Here is a 15832-nt window from a genome sequence, read left to right as displayed (position 1 = left end):
TGGAATTTTGCTGATAGTTATACTGAATATACTGGAAATATACTGGAATTTTGAAAATGAAACTCAGTAGACACCCTGTAAGAAAACAAAATTTACAGTCCGCACATTATAGTCTCCCTATTATAGTCTCCCTATCTATTCACAGTGATATTCGTCAAATAGCTAATCAGCTTTTTTTCCATTAGTTTCTGCTGAAAGGCAAGTACTGAAAATCGTTTAGTATTTCCTGGAAAAGGAGTATTACTAGATTTCTAGACTTTTTTTTTATACGAAAAAAAATCGAACTTACTACATTATTGTAATGTCAAGAATCAAAATCGCAGAAATATTTCTGAAGCTCATAATGTCAACGGGTTAGTGTAGTACTATTACAATAAAAATATATATAATAACGAAATCTTTATGTTCTAACTTCAATCTCATATAAATATTAACATGTGAATGTAAAACACGGAAGTAAATCAAGAAAGGAGAATTGTTTTGTAATATCAGTGAATTTTAGCAATTTTAAATATTTTGATAATGTGAGAAAATAGTATTGTGTCGTTCGGAAAACTTTCGCGTCTAGGAAATATGAAATGTGGAGGAACATTTCTTAAGAAACCGTGGGTGCCTTTAATCAACATCGGAACTTAGGTTGTACAGTGTTTCCAATAAAATGTATGTCCGTTCTTGCTTCTGGCATAAAACTCAGAAGATTTATGACTGAAGGCATTTTTGATGACATTTTCGCCACGAAAGTATTTCTCGTGGAAGATACTGTTCAAGATGAAAATCAATTGGGGAAGGTATGAATAATATATGGTGAATGAGGTAGGATGTCTATGCCTAACTGCTTTAATTTCTGCATTATCATTCTTATAAGATCCCGATTTTGCATTTTAGTGGAAAAGAGAGAATCTTTTTCAGTTGATATTTACTGGCTGGTGCACGCTCATATTTGACTTACAACGTCTAATTTGTTACTGTGAAACTCGGCTGTCTTGTTGGGACCAGATCACTCGAAGCTGTAGCGAATCATTCCATAAGCTGACAACCAAACTAGTACCATCAGCTTTTGTGGATGGAGATGTGTGCTTTACGTCTTTTGTGAACTTAAGAGAATTCATTTTTCATCATATCGTTATCAGAGAGAGCATGATGTACTGTATCTCTAAACGGTTCACAATCTGATTTTCACTCAATTCATGAAGCATTGATGTTATTTATTTTATTTTATTTTATTTTATTTATGTTATTGCTCATGAATGATGCTCAACAGTATTGGCGGACCAAGGGAGTTCTGTTAACTGTACATACTTTCTTTTTAAATTTGCTTCAACCAGTTCTTCCGGTCAATTGCTAGGTGTGGTCAAGAAACTTCCCCATGTTTCCTTATTTATTTGTGCAAATAATAGGTGCATTCTTGATATTTTCCTACTCTTAAATCGTAATGATCTTCTTTCGCTGCACTTTTCCTTTGTTTGAACTCATACACCGCTAACAGGTGAAATTGCTTTGTGTAGAATGCTATTTCTGTGACTTAGAATATGCAAAAGACACTCATCAATACAATTGATGGCTAAATGTACTAATTTATTAATTATATCTAATATCTGGTACTCTTGTCTGCACCCTTAGTATCTGTATTGTCTATTTAAATACTCTTATCTAAGGAAATATAGACACTTTTAGGCTGACCCAAAATGTAAACAGTTGATTATAGCTTCAATATTAAATCAACATTAGATAATGTGAGGGCAAGTTGTAAAATTAAGAGAAGAAAAGAGAACAGATTTGTAGTAATACCCCATTTTCATCGCCTGTTATAATCCTATCTAAAAAGGTTTGATTTTTACCTGTGAGAGCAGACTTGGGGCGACTGACATCCGATCTTCTTTATTCCGTTCATTGAGTTTATGAGATACCCATACTCCTAGCTTGTTGACTTTCCCTAATTTCTCCAGGTAGCGGCAAACAGTTGATTGTGATGTACTCAATCTTTCTGCTATATCTCTTGTTGATTGACGTGGATTTTGCTCCAATATTGCCTTTAAAATGTTGTCGTCTAGGTCGGAAAGATCGCACCCTCGATTCGTCTTTTAAGGTTGTATTTCCAGCACCGAATTTGGCAAACCAATTTCTAATTGCCGATTGGTTATTAGTCTTCACTGTACACACTGCATAGAGTTTAATGTAACATGCATAACATAAAACAGTTGTCACTTTGTCAGAGGACTAACTCAACCCTTATCTATTTAGTGAAAGCAAAAACTCGTTTATCCCGGTGACTCATTGTGGGTAAATAGGATCAATAGATTCTGCGTATCTGCATCGGAAGTTATTTATGTATAGTGAGAGGTGATATGCGATCCTTGATGGGAAAGCCAACTGAGTAAGGTGGGGGCTTGCGTGAAAATGGAGACAAATCCACAGATATGCTTGCTTGTATTTTGAGAATGTGAAACTCTCAGAATACAAGTACTCATCTTGAGACACCACTATTCTTGATGTAGACCGTAAGGTCTCCTTCTGTTTAGACAGTGGTCTTTTTCACGACTGGAAAGATTATCTGTCTTCGTGGGTCCATGAACTATGATGCAGGAATAATTGCGGAAAAGACTGAAATAAATAAATAAATAAATAAATAAAGAAAAAAAAACTTGAGACTCTTGAATGAAATTTTAATATTGATAATAATCAAAATAGTCCCTATGTAAATCTATTCTAAAGCTGTTAATTAAAAAAAAAAAAAAAAAAAAAAAAAAAAAAAATACCCGATTTAAAGACTTACATAGGTCTCATAGTTCATGTGGCCTACCTTGCGGGACTTTAACGTTGTGACTCATAGGCTACAAGTGTAGTAGCGTGTTCACATAAAGTGGAGAACGGAGTCCAAGGCTACCAACAGATTACTCATTTACAGGGCGGTAATATTTACAGTCATCTGATTAGAACCACCGACCGACATCAGCCTGAAACAGAAAACATTATCATACACTGTATGCACATTGTACTCACTCCTCTTCCGGTCAACGTACCAGGACATCAGAATGTACTGCAGAAATAAAAGGAATTCCAAAGTAGGTGTGATGGGTTAAATTTTAATTTCACTTAAAAACAAAAACACTGCCCACACGGCTCACTGTACACTTCTTCATGTAAATAATAATAATAAAAAAATTTTTGTAGCTTTTTCTATATGAAAAATGTCTGTGGCCATACTATCTATATTAACGATGAATTGTCCTACTTGTGTATAGTGTCCTCTTCTTGATGTTTTCTTCTTAAGACGTGTACTCTTCTGTTTTGTACATGTACTTCCTTCTTCCCATTAGGAAGGTTTCTTGTCGACTATTTGCTGCACATCTCCCTCGATGATATATTGCTTAGAAAGTAACTACTAAGCTAGAGGATTGTTCTGGTAGTAGATTTACAGCTTGTATGACACAGATTGATCACATGTTATCACTGTGATGATGTGAGTGGTCAACAAGTCCCACAAAATTATATGGTCGAATTCACAACACTTATGATGAACATTTTCTGTGTTGGACGGCTTCAAAAATAAAAATTTAAAAAAACATTTCGGTAAGTTCCGTAATAGTTCCAACATTGTCAGAGAGAGTATTAAAAATTGAATAACATGAGTTTACTGATCTGGCAGAGATAAATTTTGAAGAGTACTGTTCATTGTGTTATATCGGTTGCACTGAACACATTCACTTTTTAATATATAATTGTTCTTGTAAATTTGATATCATAGGATACTGTCGTTTGATAGTAGTAGTTTGGTGTATCACGAACACCCCCTGACTATCTCACGATAAAAAAATGAAACTAGTTTAATCTTAACTAGTTATACCTAATAAATCGACTATCTCACTCCCGGGCTCAATACTGGTATTCATACCAATGAGCTAACATGATGCCTAAGTCGATAGGGTGATATATATCAGATGTTCCCCTTAAATATATATATATATATTGTAAAAATTACTTAAAGTTGTACGGAGATTACCTTGGTAGTTCCGTATCTCGGATTGAAGTGTCTTATGACTGTCCCGTCAACCGTATTTATTCAGCTGCCAGGAGCTCCAAAAAGGTAGACTCCCTTTCTATGTGCAATTTTCTTTATGAGCCAACGGTTTTGCGCTGACAATAATTTCAGCTATCCTAAATGAGGTCATGATTTTGAAAGTTAATATCTTTTTTACATAACATGTAGTGAGAGTTTTGAATGTCTCACATCATACATATATCTTTTCTGAACAAACTGATATCTTTTGACACGCCAACAGTGCTTTATAATATACATACGACATTAAAAGAAAAAACATTATTAAAAACTTTCAACTTCCTCACTCCACAAATGACAAGCTTGACAGGTGGAGACACCTATGCGAAAAAACAGGCAGGTCGCCCAGCAGAAAACAATCAGAAGGGATGTAAACACAATACAAATTTCAACTTACACTCATCCCTGCTTAGACATGTATTATAGTTACTGTTTAAACATTATAACTAGAGTCCGGATTTTTATGTAATATCAACCCCCTAAATATTACATAAATATGTAACAAAAATCGCTTAAAAATGTAAAATATAATAATATTATATAAGAATATGTAATGTTACATATGTTACATATTTATGAAAACGTAATATTAACACGCGTATGAGTATGCAATATTTAAACGAATTATGAAAATACAAAGGAAAATCTACTACACTTTATCCTGAAGAAATAATAAACACTTCTGACCTGACGTAACGTTGTTGAAACTGTTGCACTGGAATTTAGTTTTTAATAAACAAGTGTATATACTCTGGTCAGAAGTGTTTATTATTTCTTTAGTGAGTTCCAGAGTCGTGATGGATAGACTTTATCCTGCTTAATGCAAGGCCCCCCAATGAAGTGAAGTGCTTGAACAGCTGAGACAGCCATACGTCACTGACGTGACTGATTGCAGGATAATAAAAATCAGACGCGAATGAAGGAGGATGTGAATCGGCTGGAGAGAAACAGAAAAGCCCCGAGAAAAGCAATGCATAGGCATTTGTACGTTAGAAATTTCATGTGGTGTGGTGTGGTCCCGTTTCAAATCTAGAACCTTTTACACTAAATGCGCATCCGTCACCACGGCCCAATCTTGAAATGAATTATACGCAATATACAAATTTAAATACTAAAAGCAACTTAAGACGAAATGTATTGTTTTATATATATATTTATTTCATGCAGGGAAAAGTAGACCTATATCTTTTAAACAATACCAGTTGAACTAAGATTGAAGAATATTTCCACTAATGAACATTTTTAATTTGAAATAAAGTACTTACAAAAGATGTGCCTGCAGATCAACTGTGTGTTGTTGCACAATGGGTTACAAGGTACATTTCCAAATGATCAGAAGTAAAATTTTGTCAGCGATCGGATAAAATATTCTTGTATGCAGAGAATGATCTCTTCACATCACATGAGGTAACAGGAGTGTATTTCAACAGGGGGATGTAGTTGGGGGAAATATCTTCAGGGGGGGTTCTTGTTTCACCACTGAGAATCTCACACACTGCCAATAGGCTGTCGTAGCCCGGGTTTCTTTCCAGCACTGCATTTAGTTTCTTTCAAACTTTTTCTCCTACATCTCCACACACACCTTGCAGCAGTCTCTTTGCATCCTCTATGATTTCCATGGATTCTGGAAGAGGCCGCCTAACAGTCTCTTGCTCGTAGGTAGCCAACCAAAATTGCTGTCTATGTATGCGATATCACACGTTACTTTCTGAGCAATGCCAACTGACACAGCAGACACCAATGGAAATGAACAACAGGCTTAACTTTTTGAAAATGCTCATTGTAGAAATGTACTGTCTGTATCCAAGTACTCCATCGCGTTAGCACAGCCTCCGGAGAAAGTGGCACGTCTGGCAGTTGATCTCTGTAAACTTGAACACGTTGTGGCGCCTTAAACATTTTTTTCGTGGAAGAAACTAGTTGATTCACTTCGCAAAAGTTCTCTCTCACCTCTTCAGCAACACGCTGAAGGACATGGGCCATACAGGTGAAATGAAGTAAGTGAGAGTAAAGAACTAAGTTCTCTGGCCGCTTTTAACATGTACGCTGCACTGCCTGTATAGAGAACAAGGACTTTTTCTTCCCGCAGTACTTCTCCAGAAAAGCACGGTATTTTGGCACTTGAACTTTGTTCCAAGGAATGTTTGCTGCTATCATTGCTTGGCACAAGTATCACTCACTGAAGTATCTTGATGCATTTGTGTCAAGAGTACTTGTTTTTTTGCAGTTCGCAAATTTTTATATCTTGCATGGAGTGCACTTCGTACATGTTCTAACTGAGATTTCATTGAACATCCAATTTTTTTTTATCACACACTTGGCACAACACCACTTTACCGTCCGTAGTAAACGCATCATCGATAGTTACCCACGACTGCAATTTCGCGGATAAAGTTGAGGCAACCGGAGCCATTTCTAACTTCGACGGTCAATACAGAACACGTGCGTTTTGCATCTGCAGTACTAGAGTACTGTCCTGTCATTCAGTTGAACAAGCGAAGTTCTTTGAAAGCTTAGGTTACCTGCTATGATATTGCCATTGTCGCCAGCTTCTTGGAACGAACTCTTGCAGTAAATTTCTGGAAGCACACTAGCATACAATTTTAACTTGAATTGCAGGATTTACTTTCATCTTTTTTCCCGTCCGACCTCCGATAACAATCAAATAGACTTCATTTTAGAAATTTCCTGGCCAATCGCCTGTCAGTCACGTGATCCGTCTTCCTCCAGAGTTGAGAATAAAGTGCGCTGCTATTGTAGCCCGGAGGGAGGATTTTTACTTGTTTCTTCTTATATTTCTTTTGTTCAGCGAAAATTCTGCGAAACATGGTTTGACAAATAAAAAAGAAGAGAGAGATTTCTCTTTTGGTAAAGGAACAGAAAGATAGACATGCCAAAATTGAATCTAGATGCAAGCCTTGCACAGTTGGAGAGTATTTTTTTTTATTATTTTAAATTAAAATTTCAGTAAACGCAAAATTTTAAGACAGTTTTATGTTAAAAAAAAAAAGTAGAAACCCTAGAAGGATGTAATATTGGTCAAAATATGTAATTATATACAAGTCCGGACATTAATTATAACGTTTACAAAATATATTTAAAAAAGAGAACTATAGTATAAAAACCTATTTATATTGTCATGTGGAGAGAGAGGTACTACACTTTTCAAAAATATTGGTGCATTGACCAAAGGGAAAAATCTTCCATTTGCAGACGAACATCGCTCGCACGGCCCCAAGAATTATCTGTAAATAGCACTTTTAAATGACACAATTAAGGGATATAAGACTTTCGGACAGAGGACATTCTGAGAAAACCAAATTGCTATTTCGATGTATCCAAGAACCTTTGTAGTTTTAATTATATTAAATAAACAACTTAGCCAAATCACATTTTCAAATTTTGTATCACTACGCTTCTGGCTGGCCAGGTCGGACAAGAGGGGGGCGAAGCAAGACGAAGGAAGTGAGAAAAAACGTCACCGGCACAGAAAATCACACAGGAATGTTACTATAATACAAAAGAAATGTTCTTCTCTTCTTGGCGCTGAACACTTGTGTTTCTTACTCGTAGTTCACCATTTTAGAGTTGAAGTAGTAGCATTGTCCTATCATATGTAGCTTAAAATAATACCATCTCTGGACCTGAGTGCCATGTTTAGATAGAAACAGTTGTACTCTCTGCTCTGATGTCCAGGAGTATTTCGCTGGAGGCTAAGAGTTTGGTTAGTAGATGGGAGATGATTTTGAAACTTTCAAGAAAGAAAGAAAGAAAGAAAAAAAACTCTTTGCTTTTGCTAATCTTTCCAATATTTTACCAACGTAACTGATATGTTAGGCGCTTATAATATGTAGAATGTTGGCTTTAATAATTAATTTACATGAATAATATGCTAAAATGACGTAATATTAATAATATTTAGTTATAAATAATATATAATTTACATTTTGATATGCAAACTTTTTGATAGCTAATTTGCCTATCAAAATTCAAATTAAGTACGCACATGGTATATACATTTACTACTGAACTTAATATATTTTCTGAGCCTATTTTGGATCTGACAATATTAATTTGTGTTCTGTATCGCACGAGTACTGTTATGTGAATTAATAATTTCCAGAGAGACTTTGAATACGAGTTATTTCATAAGCGCTAACCAACCTTACCTTTCTTTTCTCCTGGCGTCCACGCCTACGCGCTCCATGTGTCTGTCATTTAAACATGATTTTTTTTTTTTTTTTTTTTTTTTTTAAGTATATTTATCGGGTAATTTCTTTGTTTTTCAGATGGAGAAAGTCTACAGTCGCGGTCAGCTCATCCCGTTGCAGAACTTAAAGCATGTTGGAGGTCACAGCAGGAAGAATCTACGCTGTTTCATAATTTGCATCTTTATCCTGTTTTTATTGCTGATGACGTATTTTCCTGTGTATCATCAAATTCAAGTTCGGGAAGGTAATGTTTCACTCATAATGTTTGCCTTAATAGCATATAAAGATACAACATCGGAATTTTATACAGGTTCGATTCATCATAAGTTCTGTATCCCTGTATTATTATTGAGTATTATTATATTTTCAGTATTTATCAAATGTGAAATGAACTGGGTCTACCCCTCTTTACTTTTTTTTTTTATAGATCATGAGCTATATAGAAGGTGTTCAGTTTTACATGATGAAATGGAAACTTTTTTTCTGTTATCACTATTGTTAACATATTAATTATTTCTGGTCATTTTTTGATTGTACACAAGGTGAAATGTTGTATGCTTTATATTCCTTTAATTACTAATAGTTCATAAGATGTTTCAGTTAAAATTGGACATTAGCAGCTTCAATTAGTCATTTTTCTTCCTCAAAAAATTTTCATAGAATTTCAGTATATTTTTACAGGCAAAATTTTCATGGACTTTCAGTATGTAACTTTTCACTAGAGTAGGATTTCATTCCAGCGTAATAGCAGAAGGAATTTCAGAGGACGGCTAATATTCACATTTAGTTCTAAATAATTTTCTTTCAGCGAGTAATATGTTGCTTTACGCAGTTGTAATATTGCATGTTTTTTGGGGCCGTATTTGTATTTTGCAGTTTTTTGCACCGTGTGAATCTGCTTCGTGAAATTCGTTCTATTGTGTGCCACTTCAGGCTTTTATAACTAATTGGTTGAGGTATAATGACACTTTGGCTCAGAAATAGAATTTTCGTACACTAGAAATGATGCATGTTAGTTTATAGAGATTGCACGGACATATTTTTTTAAAAATTCAGTTGAGATAGTGGTAGAGCTTTAATCTGCTTTGAAAGTAACTGTTTGAATTCGGAAGCATTTTTCAAAATAAGTTTGATAGTAATCTCATACTCAAGTATCTATCAAAAAAAACATACTGTTTGGCCTAAGAGAAAAAGAAAATTGTAATTTTTAATATTTTTAAACACCTATTGTCATAAGCACTAGATGAAGTTGCTGTCGTTACTTTATATATAGTTTGCTAGTAATTATGCGCCCCATAGCAGAACATGCCGCGATCTGCAATGTGATCGCAGAAAATTTGCTACGCCTGTGCAGGAAAATTGCCGAAGTAAAAAAAAAAAGTATATATAGCCAACAGAAAAGTGTAAAAACATGCCTGCTATGTGTAGATGTCTTAAATGCACGGACGACTCGCATAGATATACTTTGAACTGGTTTTTTTTTTTTTTTTTTTTTTTTTTTTTACGTCGTGTTAAGTGTATTTTTAACAATCACACGCGTTTCTTCTGCAGAAAATTTTGCAGAACTCTTGCAGAAAATTTTTGACTTACAAAGGCTCATCGCAGAAAGACAAAGAAAGTTCTGCCATCGGGATTATGCATTTAAAAACAAGTAAATCAGATTGTAACTAATAAAATAGATCAGAATTTTACTTTCTTACTTTTTACATTTTAATATTTCAATTTGTGGAGAACGAGAATAAATATTAAAGAATATGAAACTAACTTACCTTCAAGTTTAAAGTGAATTTTTGCTTATATTTCGGTATGGATAGCAGGACATCTTTATAGTATACCAGACAAAGTTAATTTATGGGTAGATGGTACGAGTGCCCAGGGCGGCACATACAAAACGTCTAGATTGAAGTATGGTATGGAGAAAGAAGAGCTGCCCATGAGGGAGAGATTTAAGGGAGATTATACTGAAAACAGTGTTGGTATCACACTGCGGTCGAGTTTTCTTGTTACGATGCGATTGAACATGGAAAGAAGTGAGAGGCTTTGTTCTGTACGTCTCACTCCGTTGTTGATAGAACTTAACTGAATACAAATAAATAAAGGTGGGAGTCACGGACCTAGGACGTAAAATACCTAAATAGGAGCGTTGTAATTAATGATTTATTTACAAGGGTTGGATTTTTAGTAATGGCAACACTGCTATACATATACTCAGGAACAAAGTAATCCATTATAATTCATACCAGCGGTAGGTTAGATACCGACCCTCCCTCAGAGCACATGAACTCGCCTGCTCTCCCCTCCATGCGCGCGCAGCACCAGCAGTTAGAAGGCAGTTCTGAGTGATTGCTGGTGGACTACAGTCACGCTGCGTGAGTGCTCGCGGAATGCAGTCATGGTTACGAAGCAAGGTCAGAGGAGCTGGTTGAAAATTGAATGCGCTAGAGATGGGATTGCAAAACAGTGTTATGAAGTATTCCAAGATGTTTGCGGTGTAAGTGCATTACAATACCGTACACTAGCAAGGTGGGTCGTAGCCTTTAATAACGGACTACAAAATGTCACAGACATGCCTGACTCCGGCCATCCTCCTGTAAGATGTGCAGAACGTGAATGTTTTAGTGCTAGCGGATCGGAATGCCACGATTCGTCAATTAGCCAACGATACAGGACTAGCGCATTCGACTGTGCTGAAATTTCTGAAGAAGAACCTGGGATTGCATAAAATCGCCTCAAGGTGGGTTCCATATGATCTGACTAAACAACACAAGTGGCTGCGATATGATGCCGCTCGAACACACTTGGAACGGAATCAACGTGAAAGTGAAGCCTTCTTACGGCGGATCATTGGTATTGATGAGACCTGGGCCAGAGCGTATGAACCGTAGCTGAAACGGCAGTCAAACGAGTGGCGTCATCCTAGTTCACCGAGAAAAACAACAGGTGGGAATACCCCAATCAATGTGAAAGCTATGCTTATCATTGCATACGACTAGGTTGGTATAATCATAAATCATATACCGTTAGTGCAGAGTACTACTGCAATTTTTTGCAAAACAATCTGCGAGCAGCTGTAAGACATAAACAATGCCACTTCCTGACGAACCTATCCATCATTCTGCATGACAATGCACGGGCACATTCAGCAGGTGCGGTCACTGATTTGTTACATTGTTGGGGCTGGGAAGTGCTGTATCACTCCCTGTATTCTTCAGATTAAAGTCCCAGCGACTACGACTTCTTCCCGAAGATGAAGGAACCACTTCGTGGTACACGCTTCCGTGCAGTTGATGATCTCCTCCGGGCGACCGATCGCTCCATCCGCACTATCCAGAGATTAGGCACTGCCAGCGGCATCCAGCGGCTTCCACATCACTTGAAACGCGTAATTCATAATGCTGGTGATTACATCGATGGCCTGTAAAACTTCGAACCTTGTAAATACTCTACTTCGAGATATACCGTTGTTGCCATTACTAAGAATCCAGCCCTTCTATTTATTTATTTATTTATTTTTCAAAAGTCCAAACCCCAACGTTGACCAATGACTCGTGAAGCATAGGCTTCCACCGGAAATTATTTCACATGCATCTTAAGCACAGTCAAGGTCTCCCTTCATGCTATGGTCAAGAATCGGATGGTGGATTCGTTATATCGAGTATAATATATACAGTTTTTGTGATTTATTTTGTTTAGATAAATTGAACGAACGACAAAAGTTATTGTGTCAGACCGAGTTTCAGTAGCAAATAAGGATGAAATACGTGTATAACTAGAGAGCACGGAAGAGCATATTTAGCGTAATTTAAGACTTATTATATTGGTTCCGTTTTTCTCGAATGTTCAGAAGTTAATTTGTTGTGGCTGATTGCTGCTGTTACGAAACATCTCTATATTCGTCCTACCAACATGACTTGACATCCTACACAATTGTCAATCTAATATTTATTGGAATGACATTTCCTAGTGAAGATTATTACAGTAATCGATGCCTTTCATTTCAATTCAGGCAGAGCATGTACTCCATCACCATCTCAGATATTGTTGAAACTTTTCTTCACAGCAAGTAGACATGTTTTTAAGAGACCCATATTTTTTTGTTTTGTCGGAAAAAAATTTCCCGCCAAGTAATGGGCCGTCAAAGACGGGGAGTACAATTTATGAATTGTAGAAGACATGGAAAATGGCCAACTTCAGAGCCCCACCATTCAGCTATGGAAACAGGTAGTTATAATTCTTGTGGTATGTACGTAGGGATATAAATAAACTATATTTTATTATATTTGGTTTGCGCATGCGCATCTCTTTGTACGTAAATTAACAAATGAACGTCAATTTATTTGAAAAGTCGAAGTTCGCGCGAATTTTTTAGCACTTCCGGTTCGATTTTTAAAATTCTGTCTTAACGGTTAGTAAGACCTAGTTACCCGCTTTCCGAAAAAAAAAAAAAAAAAAATGTATAGCTTCTGTGTGCAACTGTTTGTAGCAAAAAATTCGAGAAATTGTCACATTTTGAAAAATCGCCATTTTCTCGAAAACACCGTATTTTAAAATTCTGAAATTTTGTCAGATGGTTCAACTTTACTTGAATAATAAACATACCAAATAGCATTCTCGACCAATGCTTCATGAATTAACTACAGCCTTTTGAAGTTAGCGAAGTTTTGTAAACTTTGATGTCACAATTAGCAACACTGGAGACAATAAAAGTGCAACAGTTTAATGATGTTTGTGATTCACATTCATGAAATGAAGAATAAAACTTTTTCCTGACTGCTTTTTATTATTTTGATCAAAAATGTTCTCTGAAATAGTAAAATGAGCCTCCCCCTACTAATCCGTTTTCTTAAACCGAAGTAATGTGAAGTGGAAATTACGATTACGAAAAACACAAATTTTAAGTTTAGTTGAAACTGTCATTCAACAAATTCTGATTATGTATAAAAAGTTTTAACTATTACCTCATTGATGATTTGGAATGCTCCAGACAAAGTCCCAATAAGTGCGATGTCATTACAGTGATCGAAAATGGACAAAATTTAAAAAAAAAATCGAAACGTTTTCTTACGCGCTCCATCAAAGAAATTTACGGACTTTTTAAACAGAACAATCCCAGCATAAGAATGGGTTACTTGAAATTTTATAGTATTCGACCAAAGTGGGTCAGTCCGCAACCTGCGAGGGAAGTGTGTGTCTGTATTGTGCAAATTTTAAGTTAGCTGCTACTGCATTGCAACAAATCAAAGGTGCAGCCTGTATTAAAGTTGTCATGAGTGACTGTTTTTTTTTAAGTAGTAGTAGTAGTAGTATTAGTAATAGTAGTATGACAGATGTCTGTCTCCAAGAATGTGGTGAATGTCCTGGAGTGCAAGGAATAAGTGTAGAGTCTTTAATTATTGATCCTGATGAAAATGAAAGTGTTACGTATGCCATATGGAAAAACAATGTTCTCGTTTAAAAAAAAAAAAAAAAAAAAAAAAAAAAAAGTCTTCATGACTACATCAAGAAAATCCAAAGAAAATTAATTGCTACCGAAAAGCATCGTATAAAATTTCAAGATACAAATTCTGTTTTACTTCATGTGGACTTTGCTGAAAACTGGACTGTTATTCTGCAAAGTGGAATTCAGAGTTATCACCGGAAAAACGAGCAAATTTCCATCTTTACGGCAGTGGTATATTACTAAGAAACGACTGACAGTTTTGTCGTAATAACAAAATACAGGATTTGGCTCATGTACTCATAGCCATAAACAAGATTCTAAAAATACTCTAAGAAAAGCGAAAATATAGCTTACAGAAAAAGGTTCGAATACGTGAAAATAATTTTTTCCATAAGTAGAAGCTTTGCTTTGTATATACTTAAATACAAACAAACTATTTGCTGAGCAAAACAATATATTCACATTAAATAACACATACGTGTTACAGTTTCGCCAACTAACATTTTGGCTTCATCAGACACTAACTGTAACACGTATGTAGTTATTTTTTATGTGAATATATTGTTTTGCTCAGCAAATAGTTTGTTTGTGTGAAAATAAGTGTCTACAATTTCCCAAACCGTCAGTAATTTTAAATGGTTCTGCATACCACTTTAAAAATAGCTTTCAGATTTCGAGGTGCAGACAGGTCTGGTAAAACAGTGTTTTTTCAGTGAAACCGACCATACAAGGATCTTTGTGACTTTTTTTTTTTTTTGAAGGGGGGGGGTTGCAAAGAATGTTTTAACGCGGCATAACCTTAGGCAAAAACAGATACACAGTATTAGAACTGCAAAATAATTCGTGAATATAGTGCAAGTACAAACTCAGGGTATCACTCTCGTTTTATTGCCTGGAACTGAATTCGACAATTTCCGAAAAAAAAAAAAAATAAAATAAAAAAAATGAAAGTGTGCGACTGGTAACTGGTATTCAACGAAGTCACTTTTGGCTTTCGGAAAATGGCGAAGATTTTATGGCAGTAACGGGTCACCACGAATTAACTTTATGCTTCCCCAAAAATCGAGCTTCTGCAATTCAAAGTGTAAAAGGAAACTTACGTTACATGCATATATGACAACCAGTGGTGGGTAGCAGAAATATTATGAATAAATCATGAATTACGTGAACTTGAAGAGCTGTTTATGCTTCCACATGGACCTTCAGCAGGGTGTAGATTTCCAGAAAAGCATAAGATCACTGCCGTGCCGCAGTAGCGTAGCCAGGATTGTATGTTTGGGAGGAAGGAGGGAAGTGCTGTGATAGGTAAATATAGAAAAATTACAAATAAAAAATATATATAAAAAATTACAAACATCAAAGTACCAAAGTACATTGTCGGACCTCGTTGGGGGGAGGACCCTCTGCCCCCCTCCCTACGAAACTGCCGTGCCGTGAAAGATCAGCGCTCAGGGCGAGAGTGTACGATGTCGCTCCAATTAAGATATTCCAAGTAATTTTTACTTTATTTTTTCCGTTTTTCTCCCGAATTATTCGCCCCCTTTACTTCGGCGCCCGGGGCCGTCTCGCCCTCGCCCGGCACGGTACTGCATAAGAGAAATGATAATAAGTGTTTTGTAACTATCGACAATGTGCTACGAGTTGTGAGTGCACCAACAACTATTGGAGCATCTGCACGGTTACATGCTGTTAGCTAAGAAGACACCAAGCAAGCAAATGATTGGTTCATGTAAAAAAAAATCAGTGAAATCTTGTTTCCGAAGACCATTTTAAATAAGTGAACTTAAAATCTGTTTGTTTCGTAATCGTAATTTCCTTTTCAGATTACTTCGGTTTAAGGAAACGGAGAAGGGGGGAGGCTCATTTTACTATTTCAGAGAGCATTTTTGATCAAAATAATAAAAAGCAGTCAGGAAAACATTTTATTCTTCATTCAATGAATTAATGAGTGTGAATCACAAACATTATCAAATTGTTGCACTTTTATTGTTTCCAATGTTGCCAACTGACATCAAAGTTTACGAATCTTCGCTAACTACAAAAGGCTGTAGTTAATTCGTGAAGCATTGCTTGAGAATGATATTTGGTATGTTTATTATTCATGTAAAGTTGAACCATCTGACA

General features: G+C 35.9%; 1 protein-coding gene across 4 annotated transcripts in view; it reads left to right on the top strand.

The window, feature by feature from the left end:
* The window catches only part of LOC145668144 (beta-1,3-galactosyltransferase 1-like), a 236704-nt gene that overhangs the window by 179112 nt on the left and 41760 nt on the right, over positions 1 to 15832 (top strand). For all 4 annotated transcript variants that reach the window (XM_081735719.1, XM_081735722.1, XM_081735720.1 and 1 more), the window contains exon 2: positions 8347 to 8512. In XM_081735719.1, coding sequence (XP_081591845.1) covers positions 8347 to 8512 — 166 coding nt within the window. The remainder of the gene's footprint in view (positions 1 to 8346; positions 8513 to 15832) is intronic.

The sequence above is a fragment of the Thermobia domestica genome, chromosome 13, assembly GCF_964235325.1.
Source record: "Thermobia domestica chromosome 13, izTheDome1.hap1.1, whole genome shotgun sequence".
Taxonomy (NCBI): Eukaryota; Metazoa; Arthropoda; class Insecta; order Zygentoma; family Lepismatidae; genus Thermobia; species Thermobia domestica.
Note: the sequence above shows the minus strand (reverse complement) of the source record. Positions and strands in the feature narration are given on the sequence as shown.